Here is a 23,305-nt window from a genome sequence, read left to right on the forward strand (position 1 = left end):
AACGTTTTGTGTGGCAGACCCACACCAGTTCCAGCCAACTGAGCACCACCCCTTCAGTGTTCCTCGAAACAGGATGGCTGTGTGGAGCATCCCCACTGCGGGCAAAGGGAGATCTGTGGCCGGCACAGCACCATGGCCCCATGGCTGGGAAGTTCAAGCCAATTACCTCTGGCCAGAACCTGGGTCTGCAACCAGATGGAGGGAGGGACCGAGTCCCTATCTTCAAAGACCCCAGAAAAGGACAAGCAGGTTCTTTTATTATTCTCAATAGTAATCCTGTTCCCTGCCTTTAATGGTGCCTTAGAAGAGTTGTGAAACGTGGAGGTAAAGAATGTTCTCCAAAGAGGCCCAGCAAGAGAAAAGGGAGGAGGGTGCTTGCTTCTGATGCTCCCTAGCTTCTCATTCTAGCCACTGGAAAATACTAGAAAAATATGAGAAAAGCATAATCTACCTCTCCTGTATATGTCAAATATATATTATATATTATATTGTATATGAAACATGTCTAATATATATACACGTGTATATGGTTCAGGTGACCCACATTTTACATATGTATAAGATGTGGGGCCTGACCACATGCTCCCAGCTGAGGGTGCCTTCCTGCTTCAGCTCACACTGGGACCAGTGTCCTTTCTGCACAATCCCTTGTCAGTTTCCCACATCTTGGTGATTTTTTGCTGGTGAGTCAGCCATTTCAGATGAGCCCCTGTGTGGTACGGAGGTGCTGTCCTGTGTTCCTAAGTACAAGATGCCCGTGACTTGCTCCTGGAGAGAACACTGCCACCTGGGGGTCAATGCTAACCAAGAGCACATGTTAAATAAGGTGTCTCTAAACAAACACACCTTGAAAGAGAAGGGTTTGGATGTCACTGAGGAGGGGGCACAGGTTATGTGTAGATCAGCTGATGAAAATATGGTGACCTGAGGCTCTCGGGGAGGTTCTGCCTCCCTGGGGTGGCGATTCAGTAGTCACTACTTCAGGGATTGCAGTTTGCATAATTATTATCGGCTACTCTTTTCAACATGTAATATCTCATTTAATTTTTGTAGTAACTATATGGCTGGGGTTTTTTTACCAAGTAAAGAGATTGAATCTTAGGCAATTACCTAAGTAATTGCCTGTGGCAATTCAGTAGAATTCTAACCAGGCCCTCAGATTCCTTCTCTTCCCCCCACACATGTCCCTCCTTAAGTGAGAGTGGACCTTGTGAACATGGTAACGGTTATACGCCATGGTTACATTACAAGGTAAAGGTGAAGGGATTGTGCAGCTAGAATGAGGGGCCCTAATCAGTTGACTTTTAAGCCTTGGCTTTATGGGAAATTATCCTGGGTGGGCTCCTCCCAATCAGGCGGCCATTTAAGAGGAGAGACTGTCTCCTCCGGCCTTGACTTAGCAAGTCAGAATTCTACAGTTGATGGGAAATTAATTCTGCCAACAACCACCTGAACTTGGAAAAGGACTGTGAACTCTGGGTAAGACAGAAGTTCCAGCTGATACCTCGGCTGCATTTAAGTTGTGCCCAGACTTTAGAACCACAGAAATGAAAGTGATAATAACTCAGAGTCACTTGTGGTAATCAGTCATGCAGCAACAGAAAACAAACACAATTAACACACACAGGAGAGGAGTGGCAGAGTCAGGGCTCAAACACAGCTCTGCCTGCCTCCCAAGCTATCGTTCTTGCCCTCTATGCTCTGCAGTATCATACTTTATTGGTTTTTGCTTGCTTGCTCGCTTGCTTGGCATGGGGGAGGGTGTTGGCAGAAAGGGATGTGAAAGACATTTGGATCCATGGCTAAGGTCTGATCCCTAACACAGTCTGCCCTTCAGCTTTGGGTGGCAGCAGCAACTGTGACCAATAAAAGAGGGGGCAGCTTCTCAGTGTTGGGAAATGAGGAATGGGCATAGACAAGCACTTCCTAAGCACTCTTGCTTAGGAAATTGGTGGGAATTTGAAGGCAGCAGTGCTAACATGGGCGCAAACTAAGAACACCAGGACCAAGATTTGAACCAAGCACAATAAATTGCCTATGGGATTGACTTTCAACAAACACATATGGCAATTACATAAGATTCAACCAGTATATGCAAGGAAAATTTGTTAAGAAAGTATCAGATCAGAGACCAGGGCAGGGAGAAGTCAAGAGTTCTGCAGGGAGGGACTTCTTGAATAGGAGAGATGTGAATGGCGACACTGTTAAGGCTGGAATGAAATGAGCTGGTGTTCAAAGCCAGGAGGAGCAATGCCAGTCATGACATCCATCCCCCAAATAGGGGAAATTTTAGTTAAGGGCTCTGCACAACTGAGGGAAGGATGAACACCAGTGACACCAAGCCTAATCTCCGAATTTCCAGAAGGTTATCCTGTGCTCTGAAAGGGGAAGCTCAAGACAGAGTGTTCAGGGTGGGGTAGGGTTCTACCGCTGCAGGATTAGTGTAAGAATCACAAGTGGTATGTTTCACACACCTGAAATAGTACCTGGCATGTGGTACTAAATAAACAGCATTATTATTATTATGAGGTGTGTCTTTAGATGACAGAAAACTGCCTCGCTTCTGTGAAGATAAGGACGAGTCATCTCCAAATAAAAACATAAGAAGAAAAGGTATGATACCCGGTTGGGGGGGTGGAGTGGGGTGGTGGGAAACAAGGCTGGAAAACATTTAATTGTGTAACTTCCTTTTGAGGGACAGCACCGTGGGTGCCTTTGCTTACTCCTCAGGGTCACCTGAGACCCAGGAGCAGGGTTCTCCACCCTAAGAAGTCCAGGGTGGACATGCTTGTGGTTTTCATCATAGGCTTCCAAAGATGGGCTCCACTTTGAGGCAATGATTGTTCTGCTTCCTGATCAGCAGCAGGCTCTGGGTGGATGCGGTACCATGGGGCCTGGGAGGTGGGTTGAGAGAAAGAGGCTTCAACACTGCCTACATGCTGCTCAAAGTCATGTCCAAGAGCCCTCAGGAGCCTGTGCTGTAATTATTATAGTCGTTCCAGCCCCAGAGTCCCACTGGCAAGTGATTTCATATGTAATTATCCTCGAGACAAGAAAGACTTTGCCCATCCTCCTCCCAGCCCTTCTTCCTCCCTCTCCTTTTATTCTCCCTTCTCTCTGCATCTCTTCTTTCCCTTCATCTTCCAAACAAGTTCAACAAAGTCCACATCAGGATGCAGAGGCATCAGCCCCAAGGTCACCTTCCACCCCAGCCTGGGGCTGCTCCCTCCTTGGAGAGCAGCCTGTCATGCTCCCTGACATCGTCAAAGAAAGCCCAGAGAATGATATTTCCCTCCACCTTCCTCCTGACAAGACTCTGGCATTCTATCTTTAGATCAACTGTCTCTTCCTAAAAGCACACCTCGGGCTCAGGGAGAGAATATAATTACTAATGGGGGCTCCTGAGCAAAATACTGGCCCATGGGTCAGAGAAACTGACCTGGCTAAGAGTCTATTAACTAATTACTTAACTAATAACTAGCATGTGATATGCCAGATGACATGGACAGTATGTTGAATGTTTCATATTTGTCTGCAATCTTTGCAACAATCCTAGCAGACAGGTTGTTTTATAGATGAGTAAATTGTAGATCCTAATGTCGACAAGTAAAGTGAGTGGTTAGGTGGCTTACCTAGATCACATCACCAGTCAGGGGCTGAGTTAGGGCTCCAAGTTGGTCTGCATGACACTTAGTCTATGCTCTACTACCTCCTAAGTGGATACAGCTTCTACCCACTCTGCTGCTCTCACACATCTGGAAAAGGAGAACGGGCAAGTAGCTCATGGAGTGTCAGCTGCAGTAGTTTAAGAACTATCAATAAGCGGAGCTCAAGGAGACTGGAAGACAGAAGACAAGTTCATTACAATATAACATAATAGTTGTGATAAAGTAATGAAACTAATTGGAGTATGTGGTTTACAGAAAGTGGCCATATTATTTGTTTTTGGGCTTTCGTCTAACTTGCAAACAGGAATGAAAAGGTTTATGATCAGGGCCTCCCCTGGTGGAGCAGGCAGTTGAGCGCAGCGCTGCGAAGCTGTCCGCAGCCTCTGCAGTGTGGGTTCGATCCCGGCCGGCCGGCCGGCGAGAGTCCCACATGGTGCAGCGGACCTCTCTTGTCTCGCCCGCTGCTCCCCTCAGCGGTGTGTTTCGTCAGTCTGCCTGTTCTGTTCCCTGCTCGGTCTCTGGTGAATCCCGTGAATCTGGCCTGTACCCCAACTCTTGTGTAAATACATAGATAAGAATTTAAAAAAGAAAAAAAGGTTTATGATCAGACCCACATGTAACAAAGCTATTCAGTGAGGTTAGCCTCCTCCTGCCTCGGGAGTGGGTCAGCACACTGAGGACAGTTCACCCCAGTAACAATGCTCTTCCCTACCAGTCCTTTGGCCATGAGCGTGATGTCCCTCACGCACTTACTCAAGTCTAGAGCAGGCATTATTCAGGGCCTGGGTATTTTTTTCCTGTAGCTGTTGTAACAAATAATCACCAGTTTGGTGGTTTAAAACAACAGGAATTTATTCTCTCTTAAGTCAGGAAACTAGAAGTCTGAAATCAGGTGTCAGAGGGTTGGTTCTTCCTCAGAGGTTCTGGTGTTGCTGACAATCCTTGGCATCCCAGGCTTGGAGCTTTCTCACTCCAGTCTCTTTTCTGTGATCACATGACCTTCTTTTTTTTTTTTTAAGATTTATTTATTTATGCATACAATAACTGGGGTACAGGCCAGAGATGCAGGAGGTGAGAGGATTCACCAGAGACAGACAATTAGGCCCATCCTAATTGAGCAAAATTTCCCCATAACTAATTACATCTGCAGCAACTCTATTTCCAAATGAGGTCACATGCTGAGGTCCTGGGTGGACATGAATTTGGGAGCAGGGACACCATTCACCCCAGGACTTGCCATGGCATTTGGGGCAGATTCTGCATAATGGCCAGGAAAGGATTTGAGTTCCTCATAAGGTGGACTCCAGTAAACCCCTATGCAGGGGTGAGGGAGACAACACACTGAGCAGTGTCTCTTTGGACTGAGGCACCGCCTCTGCATCTAAAACATTTCACAGAAATCAAAGGAGTAAAAATGTCACACAGAGAATTAAGGCAACTCCCCTTCTCCCCCATTCAAAATGGAGCAGGTACATTTCTCCCAAAGTTCAACATGTGAATAATCCAGGTAAAATGCCAGTTACTCAGTCAAGCTTACACCACAACTCCCACCCCAAGCTAATATGGAAAACAGGCAAATGCCCTAACTTCTTTCATCTCCCTCCTAACCCCCAGACGAGTCAGGCACAGCGCGGGGACCAGGCCGTGAGGAGAGAAAGGAGCTCCGTCAGCTTCCCATCAGCGGAGAACAATCCTGGGCACAACAGTTCAGCAGAGCAGGAGATGGAGCAAACCCTCAGGATCAACAGGGGCCCTTTCTGCCTGCGAGGACTCATTTCTGAGGCCATCCAGGGGAAATGCGGCGCAGAACCGCATCCAATCTGGGCTAAGCAGATTAGTTCCCTCCCAGGGAAAGGTTCTGGGCAGCTGAGCAGGGCAGCTCCCTGCACGATGGCAGGGGGCTGTCATGACGAGGTCCAGATAGGACATAATTACATGCTCCCTGGAGGGAGCTCCTAATTGAATTACAGGGTGTCTCCTGAGCCTCAAAGGCAGCCGAGGCTCAGCGGCAGCCCAGCAGCCCGGGAATAGACCTTCTGGGGAGCGGCTGTGGGCAGGGGGCAGGCTGTGGAGGGGCTCAGGGATATCTGAGCCCAGAGAGCTCTGTGGATCTCCCAGAAAATGGAAAAGGAGAGGAGGAAGTCATGGAGGTTGGGAGGGGTGGTGGTGGGGCGCTCCCTGTCCTTCATGCGTCAGAGGTGGGTGCCAACCTGGAAGTGGTACAAAGCCAGTGGACACACCAGGAGTCCACACTGTTCATTCAACACAAACTCACTCCCTCCCTCACACACTCAAGAGATATTTATGGTGTCTCTGTGATGTGGGAGACACCTGGCTAGACATGGGGAGAGCAGGAGTGCTGCTCTGTTCTGAGGATACAGCCTGCCCGGGAACCATTTACTCCTGAGGCAGCTTCTCCTGATGTCCGTGAGCTCCCCACAAGCATAAACCAACTGGTCATTTCTTCTTAATGAGCAGCTCTCACACAAGCTACTCCCCCCACCAGACTGTGAATATCCTGAGGACAAATGTCTGCTGACTGTCCTCCAAGAGACTGGCCCCCCCACCTCCACGCTCTGCTTGCTTCTGGCCTCACTGGTTCAGATGCTCCCACAGACTGCCTGCTTTCTTTCCCAAAGACACGCCTGCTTTCTCTAACCCTTGGTCCTGGGTGCCTTTCGACACAAGAACATGGCATCAAAAAGCCCCCGGATCTGAGCACACAGTTCTGAGCCAGGCTTGCTCTGTCCCCCAGGCACCAGGCCAAAGCATCTGTTGGTCATTCCTGATGGTGACGTGGCACAATAAGAGTCCTCTGTGCACCGGCTTGGGCAGGGAGGGTCTAAGCCACAATTGAGGGGGATGAATCCAAATACTGCACTAGGCCTTTAAGGAGTTTATGTGGTCCTTGCCAAATCCCCTGGGCCCAGATGAACCTTTATTAAAAGGAAAAGAAGCCAATTCTTGCTATTAAGGAAGAGATGGGGGATATCTCTTAGCTTTACCATACGAGAAGGAACCCTACCACTTTCAGCTTCATGACCTTGTTCTGATGCTAAAATATGAAACGTAATAGAAAAACAATGTGATCTAGAATCCGAAGATCTAAGTTTGATACTTACCCTTAAATCTCTGTGTTCTACACAGACCAGTGGAACCGAATAGAAAATCCAGAAATAAACCCACAGATTTATGGTCAACTAATCTTTGACAAAGGAGCAAAGAATATGCATTGGAGCAAAGAAAGTTTGTTCAATAAATGGTGCTGGGAAAACTGGGTCGCTACATGCAAAAGAATGAAGCTTGACCACTACCTCACACCACGCACACAAACCAACTCAAAATGGATTAAAGAACTAGACATAAGACCTGAAACCATAAAATACATAGAAGGAGTGAAACACTACGTGATAAGCACATCAAAGACATCTTTACAGACACATCACCCAAAGCAGTGATAGTGAAGGCAAAGATCAACAGCTGGGACTACATCAAATTAAAGAGCTTCTGCACAGCAAAAGAGACAATAACCAAAACAAAGAGAAACCCCACTGACTGGGAGAACATTTTTGCACACAACACTAATGATAAAGGACTGATCACAAAAATCTACAAAGAGCTGATGAGACTCAACAAAAACAAAGAAAAAATCCAGTGAAAAAATGGGCAGAAGAGCTAAAAAGAAACTTCTCCAAAGAGGAAATGCAAATGGCCAACAGGCATATGAAAAAATGTTCAACATCACTTGCAATCAGGGAAATGCAAATCAAAACTACAATGAGATACCATCTTACACCAGTGAGAATGGCACATATTAAAAAAACTAGCAACAACAAATGTTGGCGAGGGTGTGGAGAAAAAGGAACTCTCCTGCACTGCTGGTGGGAGTGCAAACTGGTCCAACCACTATGGAGAGCTGTGTGGAGATTTCTGGACCTACTAATCATAGAGCTTCCATATGATCTAGCAATTCCACTCCTAGGTATTTACCCAAAGGACACAGAAACATTAATTCAAAAGGGCACCTGCACCCCTATGTTTATAGCAGCACTGTTTACAATAGCTAAGCTTTGGAAACAGCCCAAATGCCCAAAAATAGATGACTGGATCAAGAAGATGTGGTACATATATACCATGGAATATTACTCAGCATTCAAAAAAGATAAACACATGCAGTTTGCAGCAACATGGATGGAGCTAGAAGGGATCATGCTCAGCGAAATAAGCCAGAAAGAAAAAGAAAAATACCAGATGGTCTCACTCATAGCAGGAATTTAGAAAACCTAAATAAGGGACCAGGAAAAACACAAATTAATACAAAGTAAAAATCAAAATCAACAAGCAACTATAAACCAGAGACACACTACAGGGCAGGAAGGGGCGGGGAGAGGCAGGGAGAGGAAGGATTAGGGTCAAAATAAGGGGGGTGCAATTGTATGGGGAATATAACCAAAATGAAAATGTATACATTGTGCAAAAATGAAAAATGATGTAAGAATTATATAAAGTAAAACATTTAAAAAAAAAAGCTCTGTGTTCTAGAGCAAATTATTTCATATTTCTTAGACCCTGTTCCCAATCTGAAGTAGATAATATTAACCCTGAAGGTCTGATAAAATCCTTATGCTTTCAAAAGTGAAATTTTATATTTTCATAAAATATTAGCTTTACCATATAAGAAAAATAACAACACTAATCCTTCTCTAAACTCTAAGCAATGGTAAGCTCAGGTAAGTAATACTGTGCCCTATATTCTGATATATTCTCCAGAATAGTTTGATCTTTCATTAAAACAATTTTAAATGATCAGTGCTTAATATTTTCTGAGGATTTTATGTCACTTAGATCCACTGAAAGTCAGGTTTTGGCTGTGATCATTCTACTCTCTCCCATCTGCCAAAATAGACAGCAAACAGTCTTCCAACAATCTACACAGGTTAATTAAAATGTCACTTCTCTTTGTTTTGGTGAGAATTGTATTAACTCGTTATAGTAATACTAGGGGTTTTTTGGTTACATTTTTATGGAAATCTAATTTTCAGCTAATAATCTTCAAAACATGAGTTCCATGAGGATGGGCAGATAATTAAAATGATCTGTGATATGGAACTAGTTGGGAACCACTGGTTTAGTTTATGGAATTCACTAGGTTAGTAGGGGTTCTGGAAGATTCTGATCTGAAAAGGAAATTACCTGCTCTCATGTGTCTGATGAGACTTTCTCTCCCTGTGGATTCAATGAAAAATAGAATATGGTTCTATGTAATGTAAGATGAAGACGAGAGTGTTTTAGGGAGGTTTCCCTCATAGGATGGGCCCAGTATTAGGGAGACGGTGGTCACTTCATGCGATGCACTGCAGTGAAGTGACTCCTAGTTTACCCCATGAGCTTCTTTCCATCTCCAGTCCCAAGACTAGGTTTGGCAGATATTGGGTCTCTCCTTCTCACATCCACAGTTGAACCCAGATACAGCCTCAAAAATCTTACCCAAGATGCCCCCCGGACAGTCACGATGAACTCCCTGGAGCGGTCACAGAAGGCATCCTATTTTACACCCCAGCCCTGTGCCCTGGGCATGGACACCTGTCAGAGCCACACAGGCACACACTCTGTGTCCCCTGGAGATGAAAATACTCTGGCTTCCGGGGAGTTCCTGGAAAGGCATCAAACTCCAGCTCCACAGATAAAGAGGGGGTGGATGCTAGCTTTAGCTAAGTCCAGCTGACCAGCTGTCCGGCAGGGGTGGGGGGTGGAGAGGCTGTCACTCATCCCCAGGGAACACGAGTGGCAGGGGAGCTTTCTATCTTTGTCTCGAACACAGGCTGCTCTGGAAACCCAAACCCAGGAAGAGGCTTTAAAAGTGACTCAGTTCCCAAATACTGTAGGTGAAAATGACAGCAGATTATCTTCTGACGCTGGTCTCCTGCAGAGGGCAGACCAGAAAGGGATGAAGGGTGAGGGGGGCAATGACCCTGGTGGCACAGAGATTTGTGCCACTGAGTATCACCCACTTCTGTTGACCTGGTGGAGGTCAGTCTCACCCTGGCGGCTGGCTCTGTGGACAGCGTGATGAATTTGATAGGGCTGGGAGTCCCAGGGGAGTCTAATTCTCCCATTCTCCAGCCTGTTGTCCCAGCAGGGACCATTGTACAGTCAGTGCTCTGCCAGAGGCACTGCAAACCTTCTCTACTGTGCCTGTTTTAAAGCTACAGGTGACTACCTATCCTGGGACTTCCCTCTTAGTGACACTGCCCACCACTTACAGACACCAGTGCTTATGTAGCCGACCACAGAATGCCTACTCTCCCATCTGATTAGCTGTTGGGAGGGAAAACTTGACACAGGAAAACTTGACACAAATCTGGCTCATGGCCTCTGATATGACCAAGTTGGGGAAGAAAGAGACAAATCAGGTTCCCTCTCTTGAGAATCTGAGCTAGCAAAAATAGATCTTCCCACACAGGAGTTGAAAGCAAAAATGGAGAGAGGAGTCAGGAGATAGTCACTGGCCTAGGAAATATCACTGCAAGCTTGAAGCAGCCAGGGAGAAGACCATGGAGAGAAGCAGAGGATAGAGATCATAGGAGGAAAAAGGTGCAGGCATCAGAAAGAGAAGGTGGTCCCGAGGGCTCCCACAGCCACTGGTGGCTTTCTGATACCAACTCCAGTCTACACTGAGCCTTACAGCTCAACCTCCCATCTTAGCACACAGTAGGCAAACACTTTGGGGTGACGGAAAAAAGAGTGAGAGATGTGAGTCTTCTTGGTATTACCATGAAGTTAGTTCTTTCTGTCCAAGTAACAGGCTCTCTTACTGGACACCATAGCTCAGACATCAGACAGAGGGACTGATGCCAGCACCATGAAGGAAGCTACAGGGAAAGAGACAAGAGTAAAAGAGGAGACACAGTTGAAGGAAATGGGTGGAAGGCACTGACTGTGAGCAGGAGTAGAAACTAAGGTACTAGCATCTCACTCCTAGCGCATATACAATAAAGACAAGATGCAGCAGAGGATGCGTGGAAGAGAGAAAAAGTGTAAGAAAAGAGGATACAAGCAGAAAGTAAGAGGGAAGCAGGGAAATAAGGGGAACACATATGAAGACTGGCAGTCAGGGGCATGACCAACCCCAACAACAGTGGCGGATTGCACCTTTCATCAGCAGAGCTCAAAAAGAGGGCCTCCCTGGTGGCACAGGGGTTAAAGACAGTGCTAGCAAGCTATCCCCAGTCACTGTAGCAGGAGTTCGATCCCCAGCCAGGGAGCTAACCCACATAGCATAGCAGACCTCTCCTGTCTCACCCACTGCTCCCCTCAGCAGTGTATTTCAGTCAATCTGCCTGTTCTGTTCCCCACTCTGTCACCGGTGAATCTTCTGTGTCCTAGACCCCAGTTCTTGTATGCATAAATAAATCTTGGGCCTCCCCGGTGGCGGGGCAGTTGAGTGCCATGCTGCAAAGCTGTCCGCAGCCTCTGCAGCACGGGTTCGATTCCTGGATGGCCAGGGAGATTCCCACATGGCGCGCAGACCTCTCCTGCCTCACCCACTACTCCCCTCAGCAGTATCTTCGGCCCATCTGCCTGTTCTGTTCCCCGCTCTGTCTCTGGTGAATTTTCTCACCCTCCCACACTTCTGACCTGTACCCCAGTTCTTGTATAAAGATAAATAAACTTAAAAAAAAAAACAGTAAATAAATAAATAAATCTTGAGAGAGAGAGAGAGAGAGAGAGAGAGAGAGGGAGAAGGTCAGGTGGTATGGGGACCACCAGGAGAAATCATGGAGATATGTAAGGAGAAGACCAAAGGCTGGCAAATGAAAACCATGAGCTCTAGATAAGATGGACTATTCGAGCTAAATGGCGGTCTTAGTCATCCATAATCCATAATCTGTTTTGCATGTAATACTCTGAAAATTATTACTAACAATTGTCACTCATTCGAAAGCACCATCAAGAGCCAACTTCAGAGTGTTGTCTGTGCATAGGTAGTTGGTTCTTCAGGAACCCCAACCACCAGGTAGCTAACCAGCTGTGTCTGTGCACGCTGCCCACTCGCAGAGAGAGTAAGGATGTGCCACACTCAGGGCTGGACTTAAATCGTTATCAAAGATCACCAAGTCTTCAGAAAAACAAAATTTTCCATAACAAGTAAGTTCCACTTTCAACTTTAACATCTCTACTTATCCAGGTAACTTCCTGCCAGTAGGTGGAAGGGGTGGGAACGTAATTCCTTATGAGTGATAATTTCCGCATGAGAATGTCCACTGGCATCTGATTCCTGCAAACTGTGTATGGACCGGACAGAATTTAAATATGGGGACTTTCTTGCTAGATCCAGGAGTTCACTCTATCCTACCATCAACTCTTTACTGCTGACTCTATGCCAGGACTTCCAGTTAGGTTTTAGAAGCACAATTAGTTTATTTTTAAAAAAAACAAACAAAAAAACACCTTGAATAAGCTGAAGAATGCAGCACCAACCTCTACCGCCTTTGTCATGGTGTTGCCAGGGGCACCACGGGGGTGGGGGGGAGAGTGGAGGAATATATTCAAATTTATATTCAAATATATCTGGAAGCTAAAAGGCTGGACAGCAAGAAAGTCCCCCTTCTTACCCACCTTGCTCTACCCAAGTATCCGCCCCATCATTCTTGTGAATGCATCAGGAAACTCTGGCCACATAAGCAAGAGCATTGAGAGAAAATAAGGCCCTCAGCAGGGTCTCCACCAGCATCCCTTCACTTGTGACTGTCGGGAGCCTCCACCAGCACCCCTCCCAGCAGTGCACGCGCGAGACTGCTTTGAGGCTGAGACTTTTAGTATTTGAAGGGCCAGTCACGTGATCATCTCCAATCACCATGTGCCTTCCTCCTCAACCCAGCCTGGCATTTCATCCTCTCTGATGGCACCTCCAACCCCACACCACTCAGTTTTCTCATGCTTGAGGGCAGGCCAATGGGAGGAGACCAGGCGGGCACACCGGATGCTCTGCTGCATGTAGTCGCTGGCAAGGCAGGAGGGGGTATGGCCTGACCCAGTGCTGCTGGGGGATACTGCATCCTTACACCCTAAAACAAATCAACCAGGAATGATGTGGACCCCTTGGAGACTTGGGGTGCTTTATGGATCCTGGAGTTGGCATATATCACTTTGACATATTCTCTGGCAATTTCAGCAGCTCATAAGAAAAACATGATCAGGTTTTAAGGCTTTCTGAACACAACAGCCACAGCTTCCACTAAAATGTCCATTTACCCTTGAATCACTCCTTTGTGCCCAGAAGAGAGAAAACTGTAGCTGAAAAAGCCTACATCATGGTGAACTTAATGTAGTATGTACACATGTGGATTCTCAATGACGCACATCTGGAAATTGTATAATGTTATGATACCATCTAACTTAAAGTGTTTTTAAAGAAAATTTGAAGAAATGAAAGGAAAACATATTCCACTGTCCTGCTGGGCACCCCCACTGAAAATTGGCTTCATTGTGGATTCCCTTCTTCAACACAGCTCTGAGCCGACACATAGCACCACTGTGAGTTCCAAGAAGCCAGGGGTCCTGGCGGGGGCGGAGCTTGTTACTGGAAGGCAGAAGAAAAGAGACAGGAAGGGCCTGGAGCCAAGGGAGAATTAGCACCACCTCCGCCCTGCCAACCCCCCTTAGGTTTGCAGCTTGTGACTCTCACACGCACAGAAAGGGCATTCTAGAGGCAAACACTCACCCTTGGTGGCTGGAGAAAAACTGTGCTAACACCTTGCTGAGGCAAAGTGGGAAAAAAGCCTACTGTTTTAGTCAAATTAGAGAATGCACAAATTGCATCCTGGAGCACTCCAGATTTTTATAGCTGTTGATGGAAAGATTCTTGGGGTTGAAACTTTACAGAGAAAGCACCCCTGGAAGCGAATGGCCTGCATGATTTTGAAGCTATTTCATCATTTTATGGATCAAGTCCTGCCTGAAAGATGCCCCAGCCATGCTTGCTCCTTTTCTCAGTAACCACTAATTTTTTTTTTTAATAATTTCTATAAGCTCAGCAGTTGTTTGTTTGTTTGTTTTTCCTGAACAGCCTCAAGGTGAACTGAGAGTTTTAAATAGTCTATAAGGGCCTCCCCTGGTGGCGCAGGGGTTGAGCACTGGGCTGCGAAGCTGCCCGCAGCCTCTGCAGCGCCGGTTCAATTCCTGGCTGCAGGTGAGGGTCCCACTTGGCGATACAGACCTCTCCTGTCGCGCCCGCTGCTCCCCTTAGCAGTGTATTTCAGTCAGTCTTGCCTATTCTGTTTCCTGCTCTGGCTCTGGTGAATTCTCTCACCCTCCCGCACTTCTGAATGTACCCAGTGCTTGTATAAATAAATCAATAAATCTTTAAAAAAAAAAATAAATAGTCTATAAGCTATTATTATTTTTAGCTAAAACTTTGTCACATAATATTGAATTTGCACTTCCAGGGCATCTTTCAACCAAGAATTTCCATATTCTTTCCAAAGTTAACATTTCTCTGATGGATAAAAACAAAATGAAAAAGACTAAAATAAGAGAGGGACACATTAAATCAAAAGTCTCTAAAAAGTCCTTTTCAATTCTAACTTCCTGTCATATCTGGCTGCGTGGTCACAGAGAAGTTACTGTGCTTCTCTGATTGCAGCTTCACAAATACAAACATAGAGGTCAGCTAGCTTCTAGCTTTAATGTTCTAATTTTGTTGGAAAATGTGTGAATAGAATAATATTCTATTCTCCCTAGAGGAGGCCTATGCTATTTAATTACAGTAGATCTTGGCATTTGCATACTTGACATCTGTGGCTGTGACTATTCCTAGAGACCCCAAGGGTCCACACACTGCAAAAATCTGCTCCTCCACAAAGACATGCTGTGAACCTGGGGTATAGGAACTGCTCACACATTTCATGACTGAGATTAAAATGCTGTTTTGTTATTTGCTACAGTGTTTAAAGAGCCTAATTCCCATGATGTATGGGAGTGGTGGTTACAGAGATGGAGATTCTTCTAGATGTGAAGATGTTAACAGTATCTCTCTCAAATGTCAAGAATCTATTGTAACATGGCGTTAATGAAACATGTATCCACCCCTATTTCATCTACTACACCCCAACTTCACTACTACACCTTTAATGAAGATAACTTCCAAAACTATAGTTGTTGGAGACCCCTAAGGCATGAGGTGCTGAGACAAGGAGAATGTCAAGGTCGTGACCAGAAGACTAGTCAACATGGGCTGGAAGACTGGCCCATGTCCAGACCAAGATGTCTTTTCTTGCGTCGGCAAAGCTAAGCCTGAGAAACAAGCCAGATTAGAAGGGGAATAGAATATACTTGATAATGCAGAACCTTGGCAGTGAATGTATATCTGGACAAGGCTAGATGCTAAGAAAATATTCATTGTCTAATAACTAACAAGGAGGGGTAGGAGGCAGTTTATATCAATAAAAATGAGTTGCACTGTGCCTACCTGGTGGCGCAAGGGGTTAAGAAGCAACCTATGATGGGCCTCCCCGGTGGCGCAGCGGTTGAGCGCTGGGTTGCGAAACTGCGCGCGGCCTCTGCGGCGCCGGTTCGATCCCCGGCTGCTCCCCGGCCACCGGAGGAGGGTCCCACATGGCGCGCAGACCTCTCCTGCCGCCCGCTGATCCCCTCAGCAGTGTACTTCGGTCCTCTGCCTGCTCTGCTCCCCGCTCTGGCTCTGGTGAATTCTCTCACCCTCCCGCACTTCTGACTGTACCCAGTGCATGTATAAACAAAAACAAAAACAAAAAAAAAAAAAAAAACAAAACAAACCAGCAAACAAATAAATAAAGCATGCCTCTATTAAAAAAAAAAAAAAAAAAAAAAAAAAAGAAGCAACCTATGAAGCTGTCTGCAGCCTCTGCAGCATGAGTTCAATCCCCGGCCAGCCAGGGAGCCACCCACATGGCGCAGCAGACCTCTCCTGACTTGCCTGCTGCTTCCCTCAGCAGTGTACTTTGATCAATCTGCCTGTTCTGTTCCCCACTCTGTCTCTGGTGAATCCTCTCATCACCACCCCCCCACACCCCTGGCCTGTACCCCAGCTCTTATATGCATAAATAAATAAATCTTTAAAAAAAATGAGTTGCACCAGGCACTCAGGATGCTTCAGCTTGAATGGTGAAGACTTGCAGCCCCCGGGTCCCTTCTCTTAAAACTCTATTTTGTGTCTGTCATTTCTTCATTTATTGGTTCTTTCGGATTCCTCTCCTCAACCCTGTTCACCCTGGCAAGTGGCGCCAGAACAGGGATCTGAAGGGAGAAGCTCTGCCCAGCAGAGTGGAGGAAACATGTGAGAAAAAGACAAGAAGGCCAGTTGAACACCCAAGGTAAGAGTGCCCCGCTGAATTGGGGAAGACTTTGGAACTCCTGGGCAACAACTGGGACAAAAGGAAAGTAAAAAGTCTGAGTATGTCAAGCTTCTTAAAACTGTGCTGAAAGGTTCGGGTGTGAAAGTGCATATGTCGTCCTTTCAAGAACTCTTTGCTTTGTAGAAGATCCTTGTTCCTGGTTCCCGCAGCAGGGGACAGTAGATGTAAAGCAATGGAAGGAAATGGTTAAATGTTTGAGAGTTGTTCACCATCCAGGGGAGGCTATTCTGCTATCAGTTTGGTCATTAGGTAATTTGATCTCCCAGGCGTTAAAATCTTTGTGGGGAGAGAAGGATTAATCCTTGGAGTCTAGTAAAGATGAAAAAGTTTTCATAAGTCCAAAGGAGCCAAGCCAGAACTCAGCCAGAGCGCCCCCTCCCCGCCCCCCCAGCCTCCACCACAGTATGGGTGTGGCCGAGACCCAAAAGCGAGACTAGTGTCTCCAGTAGACTTTGAGCCACTCATAGAAAAAATGTTTCATGAAAAACAAATAGAGGGAGAAATGCTTCAAGTTTTTCCAGTTAATTATTTGAGGAGGAGGCCAGGGTCCCTGGCACTAAAGTTTTGCTATACGCTCTTATTAAAAAAAAAAAAAAAAAAAAAAAAAGAAAAAGGTATTTCCAGAAATGGTATTCAAAGTTCATTCACAAATGTTAAGGTTATAGAAAATGGGTATGACTATATGAGACTAAAAGGTTCTTATCAAAATAGTATCAACCCACTGCGGCTGGCTGGTGGGGGGGCTGTCCCTGGTCTCAGGGAGCAGCTGCCTGGACTTTTTCTCCAGTGTTGAGATCACTGACATGTCTCTACTGCCTTCCTGCTGTGGGGGACTGGGCTCTCCTTTTGTCCATCTTGAAATACTATTCTGGCCTGTTCTATAGGTAAAAAAAAATCTGTTTCTCTCTGTCTCCTACAAAATGCTTATTGGCTAAGTAAAAGCCTTTAAATTTGCTTATTGGGCCTGTAAAAGGTTGAGTTTCCTGTTAAAACTAATTAACCTGGTAAAAATAAAAAGTGAAAGTAAAACTTTTTTGAGCAAATTCCAAACCTCAGATTTTGATAAAAGTCTAAAAACAGGCAAACTGTAACTTCTCCTGTCCTCAGAAAACAGTGTCCTTTTTTGTCTGAAGAAGGAGCTTGGTCTCAGTGAGATAAAACACTAACAACTTAAAGCCAAGGGATTGTTTCTTAGAAATATAAACTCAAAAATGTTTTCTTATCTAAATTAGTAAAAACTGCTTTAACTGTTGTGGTCTCGAGCCCTACGTCTTTAGTAATGATTAAGACTAGACACTTATTCTATGTAAAAATTTTAGCTTCTATCTCATTTATTGGTTCTTTCGGATTCCTCTCCTCAACCCTGTTCACCAGAGCTGGCCTCCAGCATATAGTGGTGTCACATACACAGAGAGAGCGTTCATCCCTCTCTTATTGAATTTAACCCTACCACTTTTCCCATGAGTTCTGATTTGTCTGTGTACCTTGCATCCTTCTCCCTGGAGGGAAAAAAAAAATATTGGAGCGCTGAAATGCCAGTTTGTGGTATTTGTGGACTTATCTCCAGTACATAATCATGTACCGAGTATGTAGCAGATATTTGATATCTGTTTGTTGAATGACTGACCATCTCCTAAGAACAGGCACTGTGCTACTGGTGGATTTTCTTCATATTTGTATGGCACCCTCATTTCACAATAGAAGAATAGATATTATTGTTATCATTCCAACAGAATAACTGGGACTCAGACAGAAGTGACTTGTTCAAGGTTACACAGCTGGTTAGTGATGGACTCATGTCTATTTGTCAGAGTCTACATTTCATTCTTTTATACCCTACCCTCATGCCAAGGAAACCTCTGAAGAACAAGTGGATTCACAGACTCAACAGTGATGATAGGGCAGAGGCTTGATTTCAACCTGATTACGTTTAGAGGAGTATAGTGAGAGCAGAAGAGCCAATGCTACCAGGCTTGGTAGGCAAATAAAGTTACACAAAGAGGAAGGAATAGCAAGTGACGTTGTTCCAAGCATCACACAGATTCTAACTGCCCTGAGTGTTTCAATTTCAGTTTGTAGATTGGTGTTGCAATTAACAGGGTCTCAGGGTAAGAACTGGGTTCTAGCTAAGCTACACGAAAGTTATAACTGGAAAGCAAGCACTCATGGTTCAGTTAAGTGAGTTATTTGAAAAGTCACTTTCCTGCCTGGATCTCATGGTTTGGTCAACAGCTTTGGGGTCTTTTACCTCTAAGCGGGGACCAGCAGCATCAGAAGCTTACTAGACATGCAGAGTAGAGCCCTACTCTACACCTTTTGAATCAAAACCTGCATTTTAGCAAGCTTCTGGGAGGATTCATAAGCCCATTCAAATTTAAAAAACACTATTCTAGAAAATATTCTAAGGACCTTCCTGGCTCTCATATTTTACAAGCTTAGGTTAGAATCTTCTTGGTAACCAAAAAACTAGCATGCTTATTAATTAGAGATCCAACCTGATCACCTGATCACCCTAATAGTGTGTTCTGGAGAATATTGCTACCTCATTGTTAATTACTATGAATAACCCCATTTACTAAGCATATCCCATGTACTAGGAACACTGGATATAATACCTTGAATTGTCGTAACAGCTCTGCAAGGGACATTACTATGCCCATTTTACCAATGAGGAAATAATGCTGAAAGTTAATTAAAATTACCCAAAACTACATGCTTAAACCCACAGTAAAGCCAAAACCTTTACGCAGAGTACTCAGATCCCAGGGTTTTTCTGCAACATCATTGTTTCTAGTTAAAAAATTATAATTTAAAGTAGCAAGGGTAGGGCTTCAATATGGAGACAGACTAGCAGGTTTTGGATTCATTCTATGGTGAAGAAGATCAAAAGGGTAAATCTATACTGAAGTCTAAAAAATAATGCAAAGGAATAGATGAGCAGAATAGCTGAACCAGAATCTCAAACTTGTGAAGGCCAAGACCCATTTAGAACCATTAGCACCCAGAAGTCATAATTCATGAGACACATTCACACCAAGATATTGCTCAAGCTAAAAATACAAAGGGGCTTGAGGAAGATTAAGTCACATCCAGAGAACCTAGAAGCACAATTGATTATTAATGGGATAAAAACTTTGGATTCAAGCCTCTGATTTCTCAAAAATTACCATTCAGGTCCCGTGGCCGATAGGTATGGAACTGGAGGACCCACAACTGTGTCTGTCAAAGGATGACCAGTGTTGCTGCATTAACACCCGGTAATGCCTGACAATGACTCTTACACCCTGATGCTGCTGTAAACACACGAGACCCTCCTCAGCGTCTGTCTCCCCAGTGAGGTCCTGCCCTTCATTTGTATGCAGAAAACTCTCCCCAGAGCACATACAAATGAACAGCATTCTCTGGAAGGCACAGGTTTTTTTCTTATGCTAACAGATGATTGTCCTTTCCAGCAAAATGACTAAATGGGGCGCTAATAAATCAATCTGTGAATGGCCATTTCACTTCCATCTTGGGTAGGACAAATATGACCTACACTGAGCACTTGAGCCTAGAGTTCAGAAAATGCTAGAGCTGGAAGGAACTGCAGAAAGACTCCATCTGGCTGCTCGAGGCACGGATACCTTGCCATTCTCACTTTATGGGTGAGTTCCAGAGCTAAAACTAAGTGACTTGTCCAACTTAATTTTTTAAAGTCAGGATTAAAGATTGAGGAAAGACAAGTGCAGAGCCCCCAGGACCACTCACTGAAGCTCTGTTGTCAGCAGAACTCTGCCCCTTTGGAGATCTGTCTCATGGCCAGACTTGCAAAGAAGCACTTCTGTGACGTACCTCCCTCTTTTCCATGGACCCGCCTTTTCCTTCCTTAGCTCTTCTAAACACTGTGTTTTCATTTCTCACTGAAAGTGTGGCTAATAAGTTCTTGCAGTAGTTTGACGTTTTCTCCTGCCTGCATTACCTTCTATTCTTCACACCTTCCCCTGCTACTGCTTTTTGCTTGGGGACACGAGCAGGAACTCAGAGACAGAGTGCTCTTCCTCACCCTCATCTTGGCTACTCTGGAAAATCTGGCCCCTCATAAGCTGCAAATCTTAAGGGAAGTCGTTTTGCTTCCTTCCTCAAAGCTGCTCAGAAGATAAGGACAGAGCATGCATTCAAGAAGACTCAGTGGGAGCCGTCCTACAGTGACAGAGGCTGAGAAGCGTCACCCCCACAATGTCGAAGGACTAAATGGGGCAGCTGACTAGAAAGTAATTCAGGAGAATTCTGGACTGTGAAAAGATCTGACCAGCAGAAGATGTGGCTTCTCTCACAATTCCCAAGAATCTTCTCTCACTACTTACCAGATTTCGGAGCATAAACCTGGGACTAAAATTCTAGGATGGTCACTGCCCTGGGTGCTCGGCTTCCCCGAGGTACCTCCAGGGCCCAAGCCACACTGACCCCTCTCTTCTAGGCTGGACACACCTTGCACCATTAATACCCTGTGGACATTCTTAAGGGAGTGCCAAGTTTCTACCAACTTCGCAGTTTCCAAATTGGAGAGGGGTCTGAAATCTGGTTACATACCACAACTGCGACATGGTACTTGCGGGGAAAAGCCAGTGCCACTTGCTTTCTTGGAGATGTCCTGATTGAGCTATCACTGCCTCGTTAGGGTAAGGAGTGACTTCAAAGCTCATACAAGCCCTGGGCATGAGGAGTGGAGGTCAGAGAGACCCAAGATGTCTCCTCCTTTTGCTTTGTCGTGAGAATTCTCCAAACTATGATATCGGACTTCTGGCACCCTCATACCTCCATCAGTTGTCGCGGTCAGTTTCAATGGACAAAGCCTTCTGTGTCCTTAATCCTACCACAGGAGTCCTTGCCCAGAAAACATTAAAAGCACAAAAACTAAGGGAAATTTTGGACACAGAACCTGCCAGTACTGTCGGCTGATCCTGCATACCTGCGATGAAACCAAAGTTTGACATTAACACAAATACAGAGAAATATTTAAAGAATGGTACGCAAGGACAGAAGGCAATGACAAGGGATGGAGGCAATAGACCATGGAAGGGTTACTTACACGGTTTCATCATTCTTGAATTCCAGCTCCCCGTATGTGTCTTCAAAATCTTCACCACCACCCTTGGCTGTCCCTTCCACTGTCCTAAAAGGTACGATGACTGTGCCCCGGGCACCTGATGTCCGCAGAACCTTGACCTCCATGACACCAATACTCTCACTGACATGAATAGTGTCACATTCAAAAGTGAAGATGCCTGCGTGGTCATCATCCAGGATAGTGACTGTGGCCACACATGGGGATGCCAGGACGGCCCGCGGCAGGGGAAGGCTATTGAGTACTGTTGGAGGCATCCCCTCCTCCACCTGCTCCTCCTCCAGGCGAACGTTGCTCAGCCTCACGAAGAAATGTTCATCCTCCTCAAAAATGTCATCATCAATGATGCCCACGGAGAACTCCTTCTGGGTCTCTCCTGGCTTCAGAACCACAGTGCCCTCTGTGAACTCATAGTCAGCCCCTGCGTTGGCAGATCCATCCTCTGTTTTGTAGTCCACATACATGGTCTTGGACGTATCCCCCCCTTTCCTCACCACTGTCAGGAGCACAGCTCCACAGTTCTCCAGGCACTGGTAAGAGCATGGGTCAAAGAAGACCTTAGAGACAAAGTCCTCAGGCTCATCGGTGTGCACCTCGTTCATGCTCGAGGCCTTCTTGGCTTGCTCCGCTGCGTGCTTCTTTAGGATATTGCCTGCACCAGTCATCATCCGAGTGGCTTGGATCCGGTAGAAGGCGCGGCTCTTCTGTTGATGGGAAAGAGCGTAGTAATTGGCCATCTCCACTAGCTGATCTAAGTCCTTCTCTGGGTGTTTTTGCTTCAGATCCTTGAGAATCCGGATCATCTCCCTGCGGGACTCGTCCACTTCCTTGCCTTCCAGGGGCACGAGATTCCCATCTAGGAAGTGGGAATTCATCATTTTCCCATCCATTTCAATGCCCTTGGGGTGGTCACCCTCTGTCTCTATGATAATCCCTCGGTGTTTATCTGCACGGTACTTTTTGTGCATGTACTTGTAGAAGAGCAGCCGTCTATCTGCCATCCAGGCTAGAAGCACACACACTGGGAAGAAGAAGAGCGTGAGGAGGCCCTCCCACACCTGGACCACACCAGGAGAGAACACGGCCAGGATCATATAGAGCCAGATGTAGGCAAAGATGCTCCAGGCAGCCGTGACGAAGAAGACGCGCAGGTGCTTGATCTTGCGAGTCTCTCCATCAGGGATGACATAGACACAGATGCCGATGATGATGAACATGTTGAAAGCTGCACTGCCAACGATGGTGGAAGGCCCCAGATCGCCAGCTATGAAGCCGTGACCACAAACCTCAATCAGAGAGAGGAGGATCTCAGGAGCAGAAGAACCCAGGGCCATAAGGGTCAGATTGGAGACAGTTTCATTCCAGACCCGAATCGTGGTTGTGCTGGTCTCTCCATTGGGCTTTTTGATGGTCACCTCTCTCTCTTGAGAAGTGATGACTTCAATAGATGCCATGAAGCGGTCAGCAATGATGGACACCCCAAGGAACATGTATATCAGGGCCACAAAGTAGACAATGACCCTGGCAATCTTATCCCCCAGGGAAGGGTTCTCCGGGTACCAGATGGGGAGGATGACACCCTCCTTGCAGTCCGATGACCCTGAACAGGACTCATTGTTCTGCCCTGTACTGGGCACATCTCCTGAGCTACCGGCCTCTGCCCGAAGACCATTCAGGAAGAGCACAAAAGTAATCAGCCCAAAATGGAGAAAGGCAGAGGTGACAGGCTGCAACCTTAACCACGCCATACACGAGACTTAGCCGCTGGCTTCCACTGCAGCACCAAGGTCCTCCTGACAGGCCAGAGACCTAGAAAAGACCAGAGAGGCAGGAAAAGTCATGAGGAGACGGGGGACAGCCAATGGTAGGTTCCCACCAATACAATCTGGTGCTTCACCTTGAGCGACATATCGCGCTAACATATGGGGCAGTCTCTCACTTGGAAAAAGATGTCAATGGGAGGTACAAATAGCTGCACTGTCCTCAGGACCATCTGGTGGAAACTCGGTTGGAGAATGGCTTAAAATAACTGGGTATATTAGAATGGAAACATAAGTGATCCCCTCCAGTCCTATTTCCAATCCCACTGTTAGCGAAAATAATTCTCAAGAATTAACTTAAAATAGATTATGATTTGA

At 45.9% G+C, this 23,305-nt stretch overlaps 1 protein-coding gene across 6 annotated transcripts in view; it reads right to left on the reverse strand.

Annotated features, from left to right (window-relative positions):
* Nucleotides 1-22,915, reverse strand: part of SLC8A3 (solute carrier family 8 member A3) — a gene marked incomplete at both ends in the record, with an annotated part of 102,142 nt that extends 79,227 nt beyond the window's left edge. For all 6 annotated transcript variants that reach the window (XM_084241041.1, XM_084241040.1, XM_084241039.1 and 3 more), the window contains one exon: nt 21,132-22,915. In XM_084241041.1, coding sequence (XP_084097167.1) covers nt 21,132-22,915 — 1,784 coding nt within the window. The remainder of the gene's footprint in view (nt 1-21,131) is intronic.
* Between the last annotated feature and the right edge of the window lie 390 nt (nt 22,916-23,305).

Source organism: Talpa europaea (assembly GCF_964194135.1).
Source record: "Talpa europaea genome assembly, chromosome: 8".
NCBI classification, from domain to species: domain Eukaryota; kingdom Metazoa; phylum Chordata; class Mammalia; order Eulipotyphla; family Talpidae; genus Talpa; species Talpa europaea.